Genomic DNA, 23,085 nt, shown 5'->3' on the forward strand with positions numbered 1-23,085 from the left:
AGACATTCACACCAGTGGTCTGCTGGAGCTCATTTTGTAGAGCTATTGCAGTGCTCATCCTGGTCCTCCGTGCACAAAGGAGCAGATACCTGTCCTGCTGATGGGTTGAGGACCTTCTACGGTCCTGTCCAGCTCTCCCAGACTAACTGCCTGTCTGCTGGAATCTCCTCCATGCGCTTGAGAATGTTCTGGGAGTCACAGCAAACCTTCTGGTAATGGCACGCATTGATGTTTCATCCTGGAGGAGTTGGACTGTCTGTGGAACCTCTGTAGGGTCCAGGTATCGCCTCATGCTACCAGAAGTGACTCTGACCATAGCCAAATGCAAAACTAGTGAAAAACAGTCAGAAAACATTAGGAAGAAAAAAAATGTCAGTGGCCTTCACCTGTAAACTCATTCCTGTTTTGGGGGTTGTCTCATTGTTACCCCTCTAGTGCATCTGTTGTTAATTTTATGAACACCAAAGCAGCTGAAACTGACTAAAAAGCCCCTCAGTCACTTACTTGACCAGATCAGTATCCCACATGTTTCACTGACTTGATGCAGTACTTCGATTAAAAAGTGTTCCTTTAATTTTTTTGAGCAATGTATTAATCCACCTAAAATACCATTTTCTGTCCATATTGTTTTGGTTTTTAAAGGTACCTTGTGGTAGTCGTCATGTCCAGCTCGTATCCTTGGTAACAGCATCCTTGGTCACAGGTACAACCCTCAGCAACACGAATACACCTGTCGTTCTCACAGCCATGACATCATAATAACAGAAAAAATAATAATGACAGAGGCAAACAAACACCAGGGAGACAGGCGTCAGTAAAAGTGTGTGCAAATATATTTTCATTTCTTGTCATACAAACAACAGTGATAAAAAAAGTGAATCATTCATGATAAAAATGAACAATTTTAAAAACACTTCGAGAAATTTAGACAAACCCCTAAAATAAAGCCTGGTCTCTGGGAGATACAGTGCATGTTATACTTCAGACTGCAGCTGCTGAGGAGGAAAAGTTCATCATTAACTGCATCGAGAAGTTAATTAAAAAAACACAACAAACACTCGATTATTCTGTGAGAATTATTATATACACAATAAGACTGTGTGCAGCTTCCAGTACATTCAGGAGCCAAAACTGCACTAAAACTTGTATTAACGTTCTGGAGGAAAAACAAATAAAAAGTACAGACACGTCAGTAACTCATCAACACATCTGGTATTCAGAACAGTCAACGGAAATCAGAAAATAACTAAAAAACAACTTATTCTGTATTTTTCCCCATAAAAATCCCAAATGCAGATCAGAACTGGTTAGAAAGAGAGAAAGATTTTTACTGGGGACTGTTTTCAGAGCACGCCGCAGTATTAATGTGAATCTGCACCTGAGATTTGATTAAAAAAGGAAGAAAATACAGAATATAATCAGACTTGTAGTGTTGTTATGAAGCACTCAGTGTTGATGGTATCTAAAGTTATTCTGTACAAACCTTCACTCAACTCTAAAGAAAAATAAAGTTTTCTTGGTCTCACTGGTTGAAGTATTTGTAAACTATTAAGAGTTTAAAAGGCTAAACCTCTCATCACAGTTATCTCTATACTTAGATCAGGTACTTTAATGTGGATTATTTCATCTATTTAAACTGAAGCTGGAGAATAAAACACATGAAATGTTGACTGTAAGACACATATTTAGAAATGCGACTGTTTTAAGTCCAAAAATGTCATTAAAATGCAATGAAGTGAGTTAGCATTTATCCACGGTAGCATTAAGACAGATTATTACCATCATCATGTAAAAATATAAAACATATAAAAGCAAAAATGGGGATATTTTGACTCATTATTTATCAGATATTATGGATACTGTGGCTATTTTTTTAACAGGAAAAACAACATCTCTGACAGTTCCCACAGAGAAGCTAACACATCCTAGCTTGTCCATTAGCCTTTAAGCTAACGGCTTGCTAAAAATACTGCCAGTAAATGCAATTCAGTGATTAAAATTTATTGAATGGGGAACTTTGGACTTTAGTATTTAAGCAACAATTTTTTTTTAATAGAGCAACACTTCCTAAACACCTCATAGCTTCTCTAGTGCCCCTCAAGCTAACAGCTAGTAGCGGACTAGCAAAGACACGTTGCCAGAAAATGCAATTCAGCCATTAAAAAGGAAATAAGTGAGGAAGATTTGGACTCGTTGCTGCAGTTTCTCAGTGGAGAAATAATTTTCTGTGGAAAAATATTCTTCGGTTTCCGAGCTAAACCTTCCCAGCTTGTTTATTAGCCCCAGAGCTAACACACAGCTAACCGGGAACTCACTCGCTAAGCTTTATTTCCAGAAAATATAATTTAGTTTTTAAAAGGAATTAATTGAAGTAATTTGGACTCATCACAGTATTTCAGTGAACAAATGATCTTCAGTACAAAAACATTTCAGAAATTTCAAGGCAACACTTACCAGCTTAGCTCAACTTAGCTTAGCAGCTCACTAGCTAGAAGACAGTGCCATAAAATATAATTTACAAATGAAAATGAATTAACTGCTGAAATTTGGACTTTTTGCTTGAGTATTTCAGTAGGAAGTATAGATCTTTCAGTAGAAAACCAAAGCTAACACTTCTTAGCTTCTCTATTAGCCTTCAAGCTAACAGCTAGTAGTGTAGTGATCAAAGCAATTTACCAGGGAAAATTCTGCAGACTTTATTGAACAAATCACTTTTAGTAGAAAAAAATTCTTCGATGTCTATGCCCAAAATAACAATTCCTAGCTAGCTTTTAGCTTTTTAAGTTAACAGCTAGCAGCTCACTAATTAATACACATTGCAAGAATGTATTATTTAGTAATTAAAACAAATTAACTGATGAAATTTCTGCAGTATTTCCGCAAAGACATACTTTCAGTCGAAAAGTATTTCCAAGCTAGCACTTGTCAGCTTCATTAATGGATAATGAGCTGACAGCTAGCGACTCACTAGCTAATAAACACTGTCAGAATATATAATCTAGTTATTTTAATCAATAGACTGAAGGGAATTTGGACTTTTCAACTCAGTATTTTGTGAGCAAATTATTTTCAAGTCGAATTATGTAAATTTCTTACAGTTCTACAGTGAAGTTAACATTTCCTAGCTTGTGTATTTGCTCTTGAGCTAACAGCTAGCAGCTAAAAAGCACTGCCCGAAAGTAAATGAATGATAATGAACTGATTGTGTTAGCTTAGATCTGTTGCCGTATTTTAGTGATTAAATAATTTTCAGTAGAATATTCTTCAGTTTCCACACCAAAGCCAACACTTTCTAACTTTTTTATTTGCTCTTGAGCTAACAGCTAGCCGCTTACAAGCTAAACGGAAAATGTCAGAATACATAGTTTAGCAGTTAGAATGAATTAATAGTAAAACTTGAAGTTGTAGCTGCAGTATTATTTTTCAGTAGAACTCTCTAAGAACAATTCACTGTTTTCTCTTTCACTCACGTGCAAGGAGCTATTATTCAATCACTCTGACGTTAAAAAACCCATGACAACTTGTAGATTCTCAGGCATTCTCATATCTTTTCCTAGCAGGTGTTTATCTGTGATGGATCTCAAAGATGACGACGTCTTTAGAAAGCAGAAATTGTGTCAAATCTAAAAATATGTGTATCTTGACTGACTGATTTTCGGTACAAATTGCAGCTTTTGGGCGCTAAAGGTTTTTAAAGTAGCCCTGAAACAAGTCGTCCTGATCAACTCTTACCTGTCCAAGTAAAGAAAAAGAACCCCAGCTGGGTGGAAACCATCCAACTGGGAACACTGGTGAGTAAATGTGTTGGTTTGGAGTGTCAAGGCGGCGTTGAGTTGTTCTTAAATCAGGCTAACTCTACCCAGTTTAGTGCAATCTATAGTGTTTCAGTCCAGTATCATCAGTCCTGGTCCAGTCTGGTTTGTCACGTCTGGTCCAGTCCAGTCTGCCGCCGTTGGGTCCAGTAGGTAAACTGGTTTTATTGGGTCCCGGTCCGGTCTAAGCAGCCACACAGTGGTTGGGTCTGCGGGACATGACGTAACCTCTCCGGCAGACACAGCGGAACGAACCGTCGGTGTTCACGCAGCGAGCGTTGACACACGGAAACTCCAGGCCGACGGCGTCCTCACACTCGTTTATATCTGCAAACACGCAGACGATTGGTTATCAATCAGTTATCAATAAAATAATCCATACTGGGTGGAATCTGGACGAAGAACAGGAAGTTATACGTTCATAAAGGTGTGTTTACATAATATTTGTGGTCTGAATTCAAGATATTCTACTAACTCTCAACTGTGTTTATTGATTCTATTCTTTCATTGTACTCCTTCAGGAATGCAGTTTATTTTACTCAATACTTTTAAAAGGTTTATTCAATCGAAAATACTACTTCCTGTCCAAGTACTTGGAATTTTAAAGGTTTGCTCCACAAAAAATACTCAGGTTTACGACACCCAAAATACTTTCTGTCCAAATAACAGGCTTCATTCTGTTCAAATCTTAGTTTTTAAAGTTTATTCCACCAATATTAGCACTTTTGTCCAAACATTTGAAGTTTTAAAGGTTCATTCAATCCACAATATTACTTTATGTCCAAATAGTTCTGGTTTTTAGGTTTATTACACCAAAAAATACTATTTTTGTCCAAATAATTATGTTTTTATCGTATTTTCCATCCGAAATACTACTTTCTGTCCATGTAGTCATGGTTTTACAGGTTAACTGCATTCAAAATACTGCTTTCTGTCCAAATAGTTATGTTTTTAAAGGTGTATTCTATCCAAAATACTACTTTCTGATCAAACACTCATAGTTTTAATGGTTTAATTGAGCCTAAATGCCACTTTCTGTCCAAATGCTTGTAGTTTTCCAGGTGTGTTCCGTCCAAAGTACTATTCTGTCCAAACACTTTTAGTTTTAACGGTTTATTCCATTTGGTAGTCTGCCGTCCATACGTACCTATACAGGTCATGGAGGTCATGTCCAGCTCGTATCCTTGGTAACAGTCACAGGTGTAACCCTCGGCAACACGAATACACCTGCCGTTCTCACAGCCGTGAAGTATTCCACAATCCTCTGCTGCACTCAGGCTGGCGTATGACTCGTAACGCCCTGAAAGAAGAAGAAGATAATGAGTCCATGAGTCATTATGAACGAGTTTTAAGTTATTTTGGACAATTTTTGTTTATGTTTGAGTCAAGTTAGACTATTTCATGTTACTTTGCACAAGTTTCAAGTTATTTTTACAATTTTAGACTGAAAGAACAATCCAATCTACTGGATGAATAGAATAAAAGCAGCATGGCTCAGAAACAGTGAACAGAGGAGCAAGTCGTTGGAGATCCATTCAGCATGGAGAAACATCTTTCTACTGATGATGAGCAGAGACTCAAAACTGGAATAAAATGATCCTAAATGATTCAAAAACTGTCTTCTTAAACACGTTTTTAGTCATTTTAAACAAGTCTCAATTAATTTTGGACAGTTTTCGAGTCATTTTAGACTATTGTTGAGTTGTCTTTGGCTAGTTTTAGGTCGTTTTGGTCACAATTCAAATTATTTAGTACAATTTTAGACTAAAAGGACAATAAAACCTACTGGATGAATAGAATAAAAGCAGCATGGCTCAGAAACAGTGAACAGAGGAACAAGTTGTTGGAGATACATTCACAGGGATGGGATCAGGGTGGGGAGGGGGGAGGATATGTGTGCGGCGGCGCAGCGACTTCTAATCGCTGGGCCGTTTACAATCGTCGTTAACAAGCTATCATTAACGTCGTTACCATCTTGCGGGAGTATCAGCGACAATAAAGTGTTCAAACTTGAAATGAAATCGGCGGAAATCGGCGGATCCGCGGAAAATTCCCATCCCTGGACTCTACACTTCATGGTGATTCGATTACAGGACTGTACATGACTGCTCTCACTGAGTGGCAGTTAGCATTCAGCGCGGTGGATATTAGCAGCCGTTCGATATTACGACTCGCCGACCATAAACATACCTCACCCCCCAAAAAAATTTTCTCCTCGAATTTAGACGATTCACAAGAATGACCCTGGCAATGATAAAATCCGCGGAATTCTGCGGATCCGCAGAAAATTCTCATCCCTGCATTCAGCATGGTGGAACATCAGAGACTCAAATCTGGACTAACATTGTCCATAATGACTCAAATTGTCTTTAATCTCTCTTTCTGATCAACTTTTAAGTCACTCTGAACTAGTTTCAATGAGTAAAACCGGACAGAAGCTGCTGGAGGTCTGAGCTTAAAGACGCTGTGACTCACTCTCGTACAGCCTCCTCGGTGCTGCTCCTCCTCGGCTCCTGTCGGTGAACGGAGGAAATGGTGGTCCGGGCCTCCACGACCTCCCCTCCTCCTCCTCCTCTTCCTCCTCGTATCTCGGGGCTCCTGGCAGCGGCGCCAAGCTGAGAGGAGGACCGTCGGGTCGGGACGGAGGAGGAGGCTGGGCCCCGAAGGAGATCTCAGCTCTGGGGTCTGGAGGGAGGTGGAAAGATGGATGTCTGGATCTGTCGTTGGATCCGTAGTCTCCTTCAGCGTAGTACCCGGTGCTGACACACAGACGATATTATTGTTATTATATATTAGTGATTATAACAGTGACATGAAGGTGCTGCTGCCTCATCCTCACCCGAGGTCTGGCAGGTTGAAGATGGTCTGCGTCCTCCCTCTGAAACCAGACCTGCTGCCTCCTGCTGGAGAATAATCATCATAGTCTGGACGACCAAAGTCTGTACTGGGAACCACCACCGGAGGAAAGAAGTCCCGACCATAGGGAGGCAGGAGGGGAGGACCTGAGGAGGTAAGGGGAGGAGAGGAGAGGGAAGGAGGAGAGGAAACAAAGAGGCAAAGAGAGGAGATGAAGAGAGGAGACAAGGAGAGGAGGAGGGAAGGAGATGAGGAGTCAAGGAGAAGAGGAGGGAAGACGGTAAGGGGGAAAGGAGATGAGGAGTCAAGGAGGGGAGGAGGGAAGGAGGGAAGAAGAGGAGAGGAAATAAGAAGAGGTAAGAAAATAAGGAAATAAAGAGAGGAAACAAAACAAGGAGAGGAGACAAGAAGAGTAAAAGAAAACCAAAAGAGAAACAAGAAAAGAAGACAAAGAAAGAGTGAGAAAGAAAAACATAATATGAGAGGAAACAAAGACAGAAAGCAAGGAAATGAAACAAGGAGAGGAAACAAAATAGAAGATGAGATGAGTGACAAGTAGCGTTGAGGTAACAAGGAAACAAAAGCAGGAGAGGAAACAAACCAATCAAACTCATCTTTGGATAAAATCATGAACAAACTAAAGTAAATATTCCTGGCGTACCGCTGACTCCTCCTCGTCCTGGTCCTTGTCTCAGTCCAGGTTCTGATCCGGTGGAGTCTGGAAACGTCTCCGGGTAAAGAGGAGGAGGAGGAGGAGGAGGAAAGGAGCTGCACAGGTTGGCATAGTCATCTGTAGAGAAGCAGGAAGTAGTTTTATTACCAATCTGAAGAAGAAGAACCTTCAAATTTATCTGTTTGAAAATATAGGACTTAAAAAATACAAAACTATTTTAAAAAGCAATTACAATCTACTTTTGCCGTTTCTCCACATGTTTATGGTGTTTTTCTGTTTGTTTGTTTGTTGTTTACCAGAGTCGGAGGAGGGGCAGAGGGCACATCCCATCCCCCAGCCCTCCCCATAGAGGCAGCAGCAGTCCGTGAAGGTGACCTGAGCTCCGAGCAGAGGGTTCTGACACAGTAGGTCCGCTGTGACCTGCTGCCAGCAAACCGACAGGTTCTCATCTGACAGCATCGAAAACACAAACAACAACAGAGGCGATAAACAACAACAAGCTGCCGAGGGATGCCGAGCTGCAGGTTCATCACTATTTATGTCACGTTTTGTCTTCCTAATCAGCGCTTTGACATTCGATTGTATGCAGATCACACGATGTTTACCAGCTTAAACATTTGTTTCTCTCTCATTTTGTACAATTTTAAAAATTGTTTCTTTGCAGATGATATGATTTTATCCAGCTTTAGCATTCATTTCAGTGCAGATGATGTGATTTTATACAATTGTAAAATTTGCTTCTATGTAGATGATATGATTTTATACAGCTTTAGCATTCGTTTCTATGTGGACGATCCGATTTTATACGTTAGAATTTGTCTCTATGCAGATGACACGATCAATACCAGCTCTAACATTCATTTCAATGCAGATGATGCGATTTTATTCAGCTTTAACATTCGTTTCTATGCAGATGACATGATTTTATGTGGTTTTGACATTGGTTTCTATGCAGATGATACAATTTTATACAACTTTATTTGTTTTGATGCAGATGATGTGATTTTATATGGTTTTGACGTTGGTTTCTATGTAGATGATATGTTTTTTTTTACAGCTTTAACATGTCTTTCTATGCAGAAGAAATGATTTTTACAGCTATGATTCCATGTTGAGGAAGGCAGCAGTCTTACCCACAGTGAGGTGGGAGGAGTTGACACAGTTTCGCTGAGTGTCGTCGAGGACCAGAGGATGCTGACAGCTGCAGTAATATGAACCGACTGTGTTGACACAAATACCTCCAATGCAACTTTCCTCCTCACACTCATCATGATCTGAGACAAAGAGGACAAAACACTTTACTTACACAAAAACCAGCGGGCAACATTTTAAAACAACTTCACCTGAGAACTTTAGTCATTTGTCAGATCAGTGGCTTAATATTCAGGTAAACTGCATGTTTACAAAACTGAGACAAAAACAAAAACTGTCAGTAGAATGTTCCTGTAGTTTTAGCGCAGCATTTTATGTGTGTGTGTTTTATTTTGTGTTTTCTTACCAACACACTCCAGCAGTGTGCTGTTGTAAACGTATCCGCTGGAACAGTAGCAGCTGTATCCAGGGATGTTGTTCACACAAACGCCGTTCTTACACACCTCTGGGAGGAAACGCTTACACTCATCCACATCTGGAAACACAGGTAGATAAAGAGACGCTAGTCCACATCTGTCACAGAGCAGAGTGAGATTAGTGGGTTAGCATGTATGTTGGGTAATGATGCTGCCTCCACCGTGCTTCACATCATGATGATGTCACCACCGTGCTTCACATCATGATGCTGCCACCACCATGCTTCACATCATGATGATGCCACCACCATGCTTCACATCATGATGATGCCACCACCATGCTTCACATCATGATGATGTGTTTGTGATGATGTTCAGTGTTTGGTGTCCATCAAACATATCATCTCGTCCGATGGTCAAAAAGCTCCATCCTGGTCTCCTCAGACCAAAGAACCTTCTTCCAGGTGTCTTCAGAGTCTCCACATGTCTTCTGGTGAACTCTAGTCCAGATTTAATAGGAGCTTTTTCCATCAGAGTCTTTCTCTTTGTCTCCATGAAGCTTTGACTGGTGAAGAACAGACAACAGTTGTTGGATGAACAGTCTCTAACATCTCAGCTGCTGAAGCTGGAACTCCTTCAGAGGAGTCATAGGAGTCTTGGTGGCCTCCCTCACTAGTTTCTCTTTCTTCTCTAGTCTCTCAGGTCTTGAGGACGTCCTGCTCTAGTCAGATTTATTCATGTTCCATCTTCCTTCCATTCCTTAAAGATGGATTTAACTGGACTCCAGGAGATCTTCAGGAACTTGGAAATGTTCTTGTATCGTCCAGACTGATGCTTTTCAACAACCTTTCCTCAGAGTTTCTTGGAGTTCTTTAGTCTGCATGGTGTCGTTCTATCCAGGAGGACTGATCCACCAGAGTCTGGACCTTCAGATCCAGGAGTCTTTATGCTACATTCACTGACCTCAGACTCTATAATTTGCTCTATGAAGATGATTCTGATGTTGGAGTAATAAGTAATGGTTTAACATGCAGGTGTGTTTGTACCTGTGTAGCTGAAGGCTCCTGGTCCAGCGGTGATGTATCCTCTCCCACTGGGACACAGAGACAGAAACTCGGCTGCAACACAGAGCAACTTCAGCCATCAGATAATGAACTAAAACGTCTCTGATTTGCAGCTCCATTTCGTAGCTTCCTGCAGGTGGACTCACCTGTGTCTGGAGGTGGACAGGTGTGGTACTGGCAGCCCAGCCCCCAGCCCTCCCCCACCGTGCAGCAGCACTCCTGCTGGCTGGTGTTGGTGGCCAGGAGGCTGCAGGTTCCTCTCTCGGCCAGGTTGTAGTAGCACTCCCTCAGCTCGCCTGGTCGGGCTGCAGGTAGAGGAGGAAGCATCGGAGCCAACTCCACCACGCTGACGTGGAAGGAGGAGGACGACTGGGGGGTTGAGGAGGAGGAGGACGAAGAGGAGGAGGATGAAGAGGAGGAGATGTGGTAGTCGGAGGGAAACCTTCCACTGAATACTGTATTAAAAAAGGACATTTTAGCATTTTGAGGACACCGTTATTTGGACATTTCTTTGCACCGTGAGGACCAAATGTTTGCTTTGAGGACATTGTTGCTTTGTGCAGTCAATTATTAATTTTTGCACAATGAGGCTGTTTCTCTGCACTGCACGGACATTTCTAAAAGTGAGGACATTTTTGTGCACGATGAGGACATGATAACATTTTTAAGCATCACAAGGCCAATTATTGTTGAACCCTGAGGACATTTTTCTACACTCTGGGGACATTTTCTTGCTCTGTGACAGTATTTCTTACCGTGCCCCGTAGAGGCGACACACCGTTTGGCTGTCGTGTCGAACTCTTCTCCGGCTCGGTCACATTCACACATGAAGGATCCCTCCATGTTCTCACAGCGAGCAGAACCACAAACACCCGGCAGAGACACACACTCGTCCTCATCTGGGACACACAAAAACATCACGAGGACATTTAAGGTAAAAGAAGGCACTTAAGGGAGGATGGACAATTAGAATATTTAAGGGAGGTGAGGACATTTAGCTAGATATTTATGGACAATGAAGATATTTAAGGGAAGTGAGGACATTTAAGGGGAACATTTAGAATATTGAGGGGAAGTGACTACATTTGAGGGAGATATTTAGGGACAATTAGGATATTTAAGGGAGGTGAAGACATTTAGGGGAAAATATTTAAGGACAATTAGGATATTTAAGGGAAGTCATGACTTCTTCATGAAGCTATCCGAGGATAGTTTGAATATTTGAGGTAAATGAGGACATTAAAGGGATATACTTAGGGACAATTAGGATATTTAGTGGAGGTGACAACATTTAAGAGAGATATTTATGGACATTTAAGATATTTCGGGGAGGTGAGGACATTTAAGGGTGATACTGAGGGACAATTAGGATATTTAAGGGAACTGAAGACATTTAAGGTGGATATTTCAGGGAGGTGAGGACATTTAAGGTGGATATTTAAGGACAATTAGGATATTGAAGGGAAGTGTGAACATTTAAGGGAGAATATTTAGGAGAATTAAGAACATTTAATCTTCATCCTGACTGTCTGTGCTGTCATTTGTTTTCTGGATTCTCCGCCCACAGTATTTTACTCTAAAGTATCCGAGTACTCCCTCCAGCTCTGACGTACCCTCGCAGGCCTTCCCGTCGGCAGTGGAGGTGAATCCCTGGTGGCAGACACACAGGTATGTTCCTACGAGGTTCTGGCAGAAGGCGTGTTCTCCACAGACCGTCGTGTTTCCACATTCGTTAATATCTGACAGAGAAATAAGTGTTTAAACCTCTGCAGGTGGAATAAAAACACACTAACCTTCATCACCTGCACTCAGACTCACCGGCACAGCTGCCGTCCAGCGTTGCCTGGTAACCAGGTTCACAGGAAGTGAGGCAGTGGTACGAGCCAATCGTGTTCTCGCATCGCTGTGACCCGCAAACCGAACCGCCGGACGAGACGCACTCGTCCACGTCTGAAAGAAAAAAGTTTGTTAGAGACGAGAAGATTCACGGGTCTGAAACGTCCTCACAAAGGCACAGAAACACACAGGACACTGAAGGTGTGTGACAGCTGGGGACATTTAAGGGGTAATATTTAAGGACTTTTAGGATATTTATATTTTATTCACCCCCTGGGGACAAATAAAGTTTTCTGAATCTGAATATTTAAGGACATCGATGATATTTAAGGGTAGTGAGGACATTTAAGGGTGAATATTTAAGGACATTTAAGAGAAGTGAGGACATTTCAAGGAGAATGTTTAAGGACTTTTAGGGAATTTAAGGACATTTAGGATATTTGAGGGAAGTGAGGACATTTAAAGGAGGATATTTAAGGATAATTAGGACATTTAAGAGAAGTGAGGGCGTGCCATAATTTTATACTCTGAAACATATAAAAACAACACATTTTCCTAACATCAAGTATTTTTTTCCTTGATATTACATCACTCTGAAAATGTCCTTCTAGGGTTACTGAGGAAGGAGAGAACATGTGTGGAAAGAACAGATATTTAAGGAAAACGAGGATATTTAAGTGAAATTAGGTCATTCTGAAGATATTTTGGGATATTTAGGGAAAGAAAACTGAGAGCATTGTTGGACGATGAGGACGTTTAGTTAAATGATTCTGGTCTTATATGGACACAGTGGAGGTTTAAAGTGAGGTTTAGGTTACAGCTCAGGAATGAAGGTGTGTAGTAGTGTGTATTTGTGGGTAGTAGCGTGTATTTGTGTGTAGTAGTGTGTATTTGTGTGTAGTAGTGTGTATTTGTGTGTAGTAGTGTGTATTTGTGGGTAGTAGCGTGTATTTGCGTGTAGTAGTGTGTATTTGTGTGTAGTAGTGTGTATTTGTGGGTAGTAGTGTGTATTTGTGTGTAGTAGTGTGTATTTGCATGTAGTAGTGTGTATTAATGTACCGAGGCAGGCGTTCTTCTCTGGGTTCGCCGTGAAGCCGGTTTCACATTGACAATGGAAAGATCCTTCAGTGTTTAAACAGCGACCGTCTGAACAAACGCCCGACTTCAAACATTCATCCACGTCTGCACAGAAAACATAATAATTATTTACACTAATTATTAGGAGCAGCTCATTAATGCAACTCAACACCTCAAACATACATTTAGATGTTTATTGAGCTTCTATAGTCGCCGTAAAGTTGCGCTTTGAGACTTTTTTTGAGGTTTGAAGTCCCGTTTAACCAGTTACATGAGTTTGGAGAGGCTATGGAGAAGGGCTTTTGGTTGACCTCAAGGAAGTTCTGGCAAACCGTTTGATGCCTCAGGAGGAGGGGGCAGGACCTTCTCCAGGCTGTGTACAACTAGGGGGGAAGAACTGCTGATCCATACCGGGGTCATTGTTGGGTGGTGGAAAGAGCACTTTGAAGAACTTCTGAATCTGGCAAACATGTCCACTGCTAAGGCGGCAGAACCTGAAGACTCTGGGGGATCTTCATCCATATCTGTGGTCGAGGTTGCTGAGGTAGTCAAGTAGCTCCTCGGTGGCAAGGTGCCAGGTGTGGACGAGATTCACCCTGAGATGCTGAAGGCTCTGGACATTGTTGGACTGTCTTGGTTGACACGTCCATACAATGTCGCGTGGGCATTGGGTAGAGTTCCTGTGGAGTGGCAGACCGGGATGGTGGTCCCTATTTTCAAAAAGGGGGACCAAAGAGTGTGTGCCAACTACCGGGGTATCACACTTCTGGGAAAGTTTACTCAAGGGTACTGGAAGGGAGGCTCCAACTGATTGTAAAACCTCAGATTCAGGAGGAGCAATGCGGATTCTGTCCTGGTCGTGGAACAGTGCACCAGCTCTTTACTCTGCAGAGCTGCTGAGGGGGTCATGGGAGTTCAACCTGCAACTCTACATGTGTTTGTGGATCTGGAGAAGGCCTACGACCGTGTCCCCCGAGGGGCTCTGTGGGGGTACTGAGGGAGTACTCAGATACCCCAGATAAGTGGAAGAAAATGGATGGATGGATGAATGGATGGATGGATGGATGGATGGATGGATGGATGGATGGATGAATGGATGGATGGATGGATGGATGGATGGATGGATGGATGGATGGATGGACGGACGGATGGACAGATGGATGGATGGACGGACGGATGGATGGACGGATGGATGAACGGACGGATGGATGGATGGACGGATGGATGGACGGATGGTTGGACGGACGGATGGATGGATGGATGAACGGACAGATGGTTGGAGGGATGGAGGTAAGGATGGATGGATGGATAGGTGGACGGATCTGATTGCTACAGGTTGTCAACACAGAAGTCCAGTTAAAGACAGACTAAACGCCTCGCGGGTCCCAGTCGGACCACTGGGCTGCTGCTGGTTTCACTGCTGGTTTCACTGGGACTCACCAAGGCAGGCGGTCCTGTTGTCGCTCAGCGTGAATCCCCGAGAGCAAACACAGGTGAAGGATCCAGGTGTGTTGACACATTCACCTCTGGAGAAGCAGAAGTCTCCCTCCAAGCACTCGTTAATGTCTGAGGACACAGCAGGTCAGATAATCAGAGTATTAATGAGTACATTAATGCTAATTACGGTTAAATTTAACGCTCTCACCTCTGCACTGCCTCCCCAGTCCGGAGGTTCGATATCCGGGTCGACAGTCGCACCTGAACGAGCCGACGGTGTTCACACACACTCGCTCTGCGTCACACACACCGACCTTCAAACACTCGTCGACATCTGCAGCAGAAACATCGACAACATGGAGGTCAGAGTCACGGTCAGTCAGGAGATTTCAGCTTCACTTTGGGCCCAAACAGAAGGTCTCAGCTCGGTGTTCAGGTGGACAGTTGGGATATTTAAGAGAAGTGTGGACATTAAGGAAAGATAATTCAATCATGTTCATTTTGTCGTTTATTATTACAGGACACCGTTACTTTTAAACCGACAATTCAGTAAGAAAAAGATGTTCTACCTTGCTGACATATTTCGACGTGTTCTTCAGAGCGTGTAAATCATGTGAGAAAACGTACATCGGAGAAACAGGCAGATCATTCAACTCAAGAAGAAAAGAACACCAGACAGAACGCAAAAAGGAATCAACTGGACCACTCACAAGAACACAAAAGCCGATCAAGAAAGCAAAAAATCAGCCATCAGGGATCACTGCAAAAGACAAAACCAGATCATGGACCGGGACAGGGAGGATTCCAACATCGGAGGCAAACAAACACAAACGATGGATTAAGGAGGCCGTAGAGATCAGGAAGCGGGACGAGAGGGCCTACATCCTCTAATACCTGGACTCCATCCTCCAGAGACCACCGGACAGCAGGGGGCGAGATAAAAAGGACACGTCATCACATGTCCGATGACGCTCTGAAGAAGACGGCAGATGCAGTCGAAACATGTCGGCAAGGTAAAACATCTTTTGCTTACTGAATTGTCGGTTTAAAAGTAACGTTATCCTACTAAAAAAGATGATATTTAAGGACAAGAAGTGAGTTAGAATATTTAAGGGACTTCTAAGAGAAGGACGTTTAGGAGTAGTGAGGACAATTAAGGTAGGACTTTTAGGACTTAACGAGGACATCTGAGGCAAAAGATGGCATTAAAGTGAAGTGAGAACACTGAATGGACATGCCATAATAATAAAAAAAAACACATTTTTATGATAAAAATGTTTTTGTTCCTTGATATAAAGCCAAATATAAAAAATTCTGCAAATAACATCCAACAGATTACCAGTTGTAATGTTGTAACCAGTTGGATGTTGAGGACTGCTAATGCTTGCAGACACGGACAGGATGTTGGTGATCTTCAATAAACTTTTATGTTAGTTATTAGTTTTAATTCAGTCTTTTGTTTGTTGTTTCATTTTCTGATATAAGCGTAAGTGTGTGAATAAACCTGAACAGTCTCCGTTGACGCTCCTGAATCCCTGCTGACAGTCCACACATCTGTAGGAGCCCTCAGAGTTCACACAGCGTCCACCAGGACAGGGATCTCCAGCCTCACATTCATTCACATCTGCAAAAGGTTTTATCTGGTCACACTAAACATCTGGAGGACGTAAACTCTGAATACTCAGATCTCAAAATAAATATTCGGATGCTACCGTCACAACCAAACATTAGGGTCCAAACCTAGAGGTGTGTATATGTGTGTGTATTTGTGTGTATTTGTGTGTGCGTATTTGTATGTATATGTGTGTCTTTGTGTGTGTATGTGTGTATATGTGTGTGTATTTGTGTGTATTTGTGTGTATATGTGTGTGTATATGTGTGTATTTGTGTGTATATGTGTGTGTATATGTGTGTATTTGTGTGTGTATGTGTGTATATTTGTGTGTATATGTGTGTATTTGTGTGTGTATTTGAGTGTATGAGTGTGTATATGTGTGTGTATATGTGTGTATTTGTGTGTATATGTGTGTATATGTGTGTATTTGTGTGTGTATTTGTGTGTATTTGTGTGTATATGTGTGTATATGTGTGTATTTGTGTGTGTATTTGTGTGTGTATGTGTGTGTATATGTGTGTATATGTGTGTATTTGTGTGTATATGTGTGTGTATATGTGTGTATTTGTGTGTGTATGTGTGTATATTTGTGTGTATATGTGTGTATTTGTGTGTGTATTTGAGTGTATGAGTGTGTATATGTGTGTGTATGTGTGTGTATATGTGTGTATATGTGTGTATATGTGTGTATATGTGTGTATATGTGTGTATTTGTGTGTGTATTTGTGTGTATATGTGTGTATATGTGTGTATATGTGTGTATTTGTGTGTATATGTGTGTATATGTGTGTATTTGTGTGTGTATTTGTGTGTGTATTTGTGTGTGTATTTGTGTATATGTGTGTGTATATGTGTGTGTATATGTGTATATGTGTGTATGTGTGTGTATTTGTGTGTATATGTGTGTATATGTGTGTGTGTATATGTGTGTGTATTTGTGTGTATATGTGTGTATATGTGTGTGTGTATATGTGTGTGTATATGTGTATATGTGTGTGTATTTGTGTGTATATGTGTGTATATGTGTGTGTGTATATGTGTGTGTATATGTGTATATGTGTGTGTATTTGTGTGTATATGTGTGTATATGTGTGTGTATATGTGTGTGTATATGTGTATATGTGTGTATTTGTGTGTATATGTGTGTGTATATGTGTATATGTGTATATGTGTGTGTATTTGTGTGTGTGTATATGTGTATATGTGTATATGTGTGTGTATTTGTGTGTATATGTGTGTGTATTTGTGTGTATGTGTGTGTATATGTGTGTGTATATGTGTGTACTTGCCTGTACATTGTCTGTTGGTGAGTGTGTATCCTGGCCGACAGGACACACACCTGTACGACCCCACAGAGTTCACACACATCTGTCCTGGACACTGAGACGGTTCTGAGCACTCGTCCACATCTGGACACACACACAGGTGTTGATTAACTGATTAATTGATTAATTGCTGGATAATAAATCAGTAACTATGGAGCTGCAGGCAGCAGGTTAGCTTAGCTTAGCATAAAGACTGGAAACAGGTGAAAACTGTTAGCCTCAGTAAAGCCAACAACATCCAGTATTTTATTTAGCTGAGGCGATGCTATGCTAACTTTAATGGTGTTTACCTGTGCAGGTGTTGTTCTGGAGCTTGTAACCATGGCGACAGACACAGCGGTAGCTTCCAGGTGTGTTTTCACAGCGACCGTTGGAGCAGGGAGCCTGACGACACTCATCGATGTCTGAAGAGAACCAGAATGAGGATGTTTGTGTTTTTATTGGTTTAGTGAAATAATAAAACGCAAAAAATAAATAAAATGTCAGAAAAATATATTTTAAATTAATAGAATACTATTAATATCTTGAGATTATGAGAAAAACGTCCATAAAAGTTATTAAAAGATTTGAAAATTCTTCCAATTTTTTAGTAAAAACCAAGAGTTTAAATAACAACAATAAATACAACAATATATAAATATATTCAGAAGGATCACATGTGATGGATATTAATTATTTTAATTTAGGCAATGATTCAAGAGGTTTAAAATATATTTCATTAATATTTTTTATATATTTTTTACTGATTGATGATAATAATAATAATAATAATAATATGAAGCATTTTTAAATATTTTAAGGTTTTACTAATATTCGTTTTTAACAATTATATGTTTTTTCAGACATCAAACTAATATTTTTGTTAATACAATAATATTCTTTTCTATGATTAAAAAAGTTTAGGATATTTTAATAGTATTTGTATTCTCTTCTTTTTTAAAATACAGTTTGCAGATTTTTAAATAACTTTTCTAATATTTTCTTAACATTTACATCATTTTTTTTCAAATACCACACTATGTTTGATATTACAAATATATTTTTTCTGTGATTAATTTTTAATTTATTTTTAAAATAGATTTTACAGATTTTTATATAATTTTTCTAATTTTATTTTAAAAATTTACATCATATTTTTTTCAGACACCACACTAATATTTCTTGTTCATGCAATAATATATTTACTGCGATTAAAAATCTTTTTTCATTTATTAATTAAAATAGATTTTTACATATTTTTTCAAATATTTTTTTAACATTTACATCATATTTTTTGAGATGTCACACTAATATTTCTTGTTTGTGCAATAACATATTTACTGCGATTAAAAAATCTTTATTAATTAAAATAGATTTTTACATATTTTTTCTAATATTTTTTGAACATTTGCATAATTTTTTCTACCAGACACCACACTGTTGTGATTCTGATGTTTTCATTAACCTTTTTCTAACTTGTTTTCCGACATTCTGCTCATCATTAGTAAATATTTTACTGAGTATTTTCGGGTGAATTCACAGGTGATCACCAGGTGAGCTTTACCTGTACAGATCCGGTTCAGGAGTCCAAAACCCGGCTGGCAGGAGACGCAGCGGTACGAGCCCTGAGAGTTGATGCACTCCTGACCGGGACACTGCAGAGGGTCCACACACTCGTCCACATCTGGAAAAACACGATTCAGACCCTCAGAAACACCATGAAAGAACATTTGACTGATCAGAGACGCTTTAATCAAAGTCTGACGGCGATCAATAAAACCTGCAGAGACGCTAAAGTCCGTTTGTGGAGCCGGTTTTTAAATAATATCAGATTTAAAAAGGATTTCTGTCGAACATTTGATGGTTGCAGCTTCAAAAAAGTGAAATCTGGGGCCTGATTTTACAGTAAAATCATTATTTTTAGTGTGTTTTTATTTCTTTTCCAGTGGTGAAGGAATAAAACAACTCATAAATAAAGGAAAGAGTTGTTTCTAACACCAATAATATCAATAATGAATCAATAATGAATCAATAAAAAGAACCCAAGACAGCAGCAGAACGAGGACGGACGAGTTAATCCAATGAAATACAGATTTATGTCACGTTATAACAAACACGAACACGATGTGCTTCCTTACCTGTGCAGGTGTTTCCTGTGAGTCTGTAACCATGGCGACACACACACCTGTAGCTACCGGGCGTGTTGTCACAGCGACCGTTGCTGCAGGGATTCTGCTGGCACTCATCGATGTCTGAGGATCCATCACAGAAAATAAATAAATAAAAAAAAAAAAAAACGACAAATAAACTGAAGTTTTTCAGTGTTTTTCAGTTCATGTCCAGGAAACTCTTCTAGGAATTCCTAAAAATGAGCTGAAAATTCCCCAGAAAGTCCTAAAGTTGGCTTATTTTAACTGATTTTATGAAGATTGTACTTACAATTTGCTTCCCGTATTTCATTTATATTAGTCTAATGATATTTTACTCCTCGGTAAAAGTATTTCACTCATATATTTGGCATTTTTCAAACATATTTTACTCATGTAATACAAAAAAATCAAAAATAACAAGTGGATAATGAATAAAACCAGATTTTAAACATTGTTCCTGAATGATTTTCAAACATTTTGCTCATATTTGATTAATCTTTAATCAAATATCACAGTCTACTAATATATATATTTAACAGCCAACAACTTTTCAGTAAAATGTCGGATAAATATTAATAAAGCTAACAAAACAATTTGTAAGATAACGATAGAAAAGTGCAAAAATACCGGTAAAATACCCGACAAGAAAAGTCTGAAATTTATCTGAAATACAGAACATATCCAACAATTATTTAAAATAAATAAATCCATCAGAAAAATTTCTAATAATAAATAAAAAATGAAATAAAATGTATAAAAACAACGGCTATATATTTGTAACATTTGTAACATAAATAAATACCTAAATACTAGAACTCTGTGTGTGTGTGTGTGTGTGTGTGTGTGTACTTGTTTCTGCTATACAGGTGGGGACTTTGACCTGACTATTTGCTATAAAGGTGGGGACTTGTCTTACGGTGGGGACCTAAAATGAGGTCCCCACGGGTGGCAACACCGTTTTCTTGGCCATATTGTTGTTAATAAAAATGTAAAAGTGCAAAAACGTTTGTTTAGGGTTAGGCATTGATTTGGTGATGGTTAAGGTTAGGGTTAGGGTAAGGGTTAGGAGTTAGATATGAATGGGAGTCAATGGTAAGTCCCCACCGGTATAGAAAAACAAACATGTGTGTGTGTGTGTGTGTGTGTGTGTGTGTGTGTGTGTGTGTGTGTGTCTCACCCTGGCAGCTCGCTCTCTGAGCGTTCAGCTGGAATCCTTGATCACACACACAGGTGTGTTTCCCTCCTGGTTGATCCACACAACGACCGTGACCGCACACACCTGGTCGACTCTCACACACACTCCTCACTGCTGCGCACACACACACACACACACACACACACACACACACACACACACACACACACACATTAATAAATTCAGTATTTTTAAGCTGCTCAGAATCTAAATGTTTTCTGATATGTCACGAAAACTTTTCTCATGTGTTACTGATATCTTTTCAGATAAATTTCTAATATTTTTGAAGAGGTTTTACTCATTTTTTTCTAATATTTTACTAATATTTCTCTTCTAATTTACTAATATTTTTCAGATATTTTCTAGGATTTTTCTAGTATTTTAATTATACTTTTGATATTTTGTTAAAATTTTTCTGGTATTTCAGTGACATTTTTTCTGATATTTTACGAACTTTTTTTGTAGTATTTTACTCATATTTTTTTCTTGTTATTTTAAAAGAATTAGTAACATACCAGAAAATGTTGTTATTTTGCTAACATTTTTTCTGGTATTTTACTAATATTTTGTCTTATACTTACTAACATTTTCTGGTACTATACTAACAGTTTCTTGATATTTCACTGGTTAATTTACTAATATTTCTTCAGATGTTTTACTGACATTCATTTTTTATATTTTATTAATTTTTGTGATGTTTTATTAACATTTGCTGACATTTTACTAATATTTCTTCTTCATGTTTTACTAACATTTTTGTAGTATTTTACTAAATATTTTGGGGGCTATTTTGACTACATTTGTCCAGTATTTTCTAGTATTTTATTCACATTTTTTCTTGATATTTACAAAAAGAAAGTGGTATTTTATTTCATATGTTCTTCTTGATATTTACAAAAAAAATTCAAGTATGTTATTCATATATTTTCTTGATATTTTACAAAAAATGTGGTATTTTATTCATATTATTTCTTGATATTTTACAAAAAAATCTGGTATTTATTCATATTTTTCTTGATATTTTACAAAAAATTCTGGTATTTATTCATATTTTTCTTGATATTTTACAAAAAAATTCTGGTATTTTATTCATGTTTTTCCTTGATATTTTACAAAAAAGTCTGGTAATTTATTCATATTTTTCTTGATATTTTACAAAATTCTGGTATTTATTCATATTTTTTCTTGATATTTACTAACATTTTCTAGTATTTTACTATTTTTTTGCTACCATTTTTCTGGTATTTCACAAATATTTTTCTTGATATGTTACCAAATTGTTCACATACAACTAATATATATCCATTTTTCTTTACTTTTCTTAACTATTTCACTAATACTTTACGATTACATCTTCTGATATTTTAGTAATATTTAATTTCATATGCACTAATATTTTTGTTAATATTTTCCTGATTTATTCACTAATGTTTTCACCTTTCTGTTTCAAATTTAAATTTTTCTGCGCACTTTTTTTTTTACTTACACCACAAATTGAACACAAAAACAGGCTGATAGAAATGATTTTTAAAGTCTTGTTAAACTTCCAGATGACATATATTTGCTTTATTCCTGCTGATACTCACTCTGGACTCTGGCCGGTCGGGTCGTCGGACTCACAGCCGGTCGGTTCTGCTGAGGAGGAAGTTCTCCACCGGGTCTGGACCCCTCGGTCGGGGCTCCTCGGCTGGCTGGGGGCAGGAAGGGAGTCTCCTCTGGGTGTCGGCTGATCGGGGTCGGGACCGCCGATGAGGTCCGACCACCTGCTGAGACAGAAACACATCCAGTCAGGACCGGGTTCTGATGAAGATCATGCCTTTAAGGAGAAGACTCGGTGTTACCTTGACTCCCAGTGGACGGAGGCTGAGGTCTTGGTTGTGTTGTAATTGACGGGGAAGGTCGGGTCGGGCTATGAGGGGATCCGGGTCGGACCTGGGTCACTGTGGTGCTTGCCGCCAGGCTGAACGGGTCTGGAAGGAGAACCGGCGGCCGGCCGGAGCTGAGGAGGAAGGTTCGGTTGAGACTGAGGCTGTGGTCGAGGTTTGAAAGATTTGGCAGAGGTTGAGGAGGAAAATTCAGTGGAGGTTGAGGTCGAGGTTGAGGTGGACTGGGTTCTGGTACCAGCTGATGCAACACTGGAGGTACTTGTTCCAACCAGAAGAAGGAGGTTTCTGCTGAGTCCTGGAGGCCGAACTGGTGCTGGATTCCAGAACCAGGACCTGAGATGGAGGAAACAGAAGCTCTGCAGAAAAATCAATCTAAGACCTAGAATCTTTAAATAAACTGATGCAGTACCTACTGGTTACCATGGTTACCATAGTTACCCCTGGTTGTTTCTGGTTCCCATAGCTACCCTGGTTGTTCTGATTCCCTGGTTGTTCTGGTCACCATAGGTACCCCTGGTTGTCCTGGTTGTTCTGGTTACCATAGCTACCCCTGGTTGTTCTGGCTATTCTTGTGTTCTGGTTACCATGTTACCCTGGTTGTTCTGGTTCCCATAGTTACCCTGGTTGTTCTGGTTACCATAGTTACCTGGTTGTTCTGGTTACCATAGTTAC

The 23,085-nt window shown here is 39.6% G+C and overlaps 1 protein-coding gene across 1 annotated transcript in view; it reads right to left on the minus strand.

Moving 5' to 3' along the window:
* Positions 1-811: 811 nt before the first annotated feature.
* The window catches only part of LOC110972596 (latent-transforming growth factor beta-binding protein 2), a 64,700-nt gene continuing 42,426 nt past the window's right edge, over positions 812-23,085 (minus strand). The window contains 24 exon segments of the mRNA XM_051958228.1: positions 812-4,139; positions 4,960-5,112; positions 6,288-6,571; positions 6,652-6,814; positions 7,330-7,458; positions 7,638-7,790; positions 8,475-8,615; positions 8,840-8,968; positions 9,896-9,967; positions 10,060-10,368; positions 10,669-10,812; positions 11,527-11,652; positions 11,732-11,863; positions 12,809-12,931; positions 14,267-14,392; positions 14,472-14,597; positions 15,768-15,887; positions 17,168-17,287; positions 17,494-17,607; positions 18,747-18,866; positions 19,321-19,434; positions 20,510-20,641; positions 22,114-22,290; positions 22,369-22,746. Coding sequence (XP_051814188.1) covers positions 3,997-4,139; positions 4,960-5,112; positions 6,288-6,571; positions 6,652-6,814; positions 7,330-7,458; positions 7,638-7,790; positions 8,475-8,615; positions 8,840-8,968; positions 9,896-9,967; positions 10,060-10,368; positions 10,669-10,812; positions 11,527-11,652; positions 11,732-11,863; positions 12,809-12,931; positions 14,267-14,392; positions 14,472-14,597; positions 15,768-15,887; positions 17,168-17,287; positions 17,494-17,607; positions 18,747-18,866; positions 19,321-19,434; positions 20,510-20,641; positions 22,114-22,290; positions 22,369-22,746 — 3,728 coding nt within the window. The 3' untranslated portion in view covers positions 812-3,996.

This window comes from Acanthochromis polyacanthus, chromosome 13 (assembly GCF_021347895.1).
Source record: "Acanthochromis polyacanthus isolate Apoly-LR-REF ecotype Palm Island chromosome 13, KAUST_Apoly_ChrSc, whole genome shotgun sequence".
Lineage (NCBI taxonomy): Eukaryota > Metazoa > Chordata > Actinopteri > Pomacentridae > Acanthochromis > Acanthochromis polyacanthus.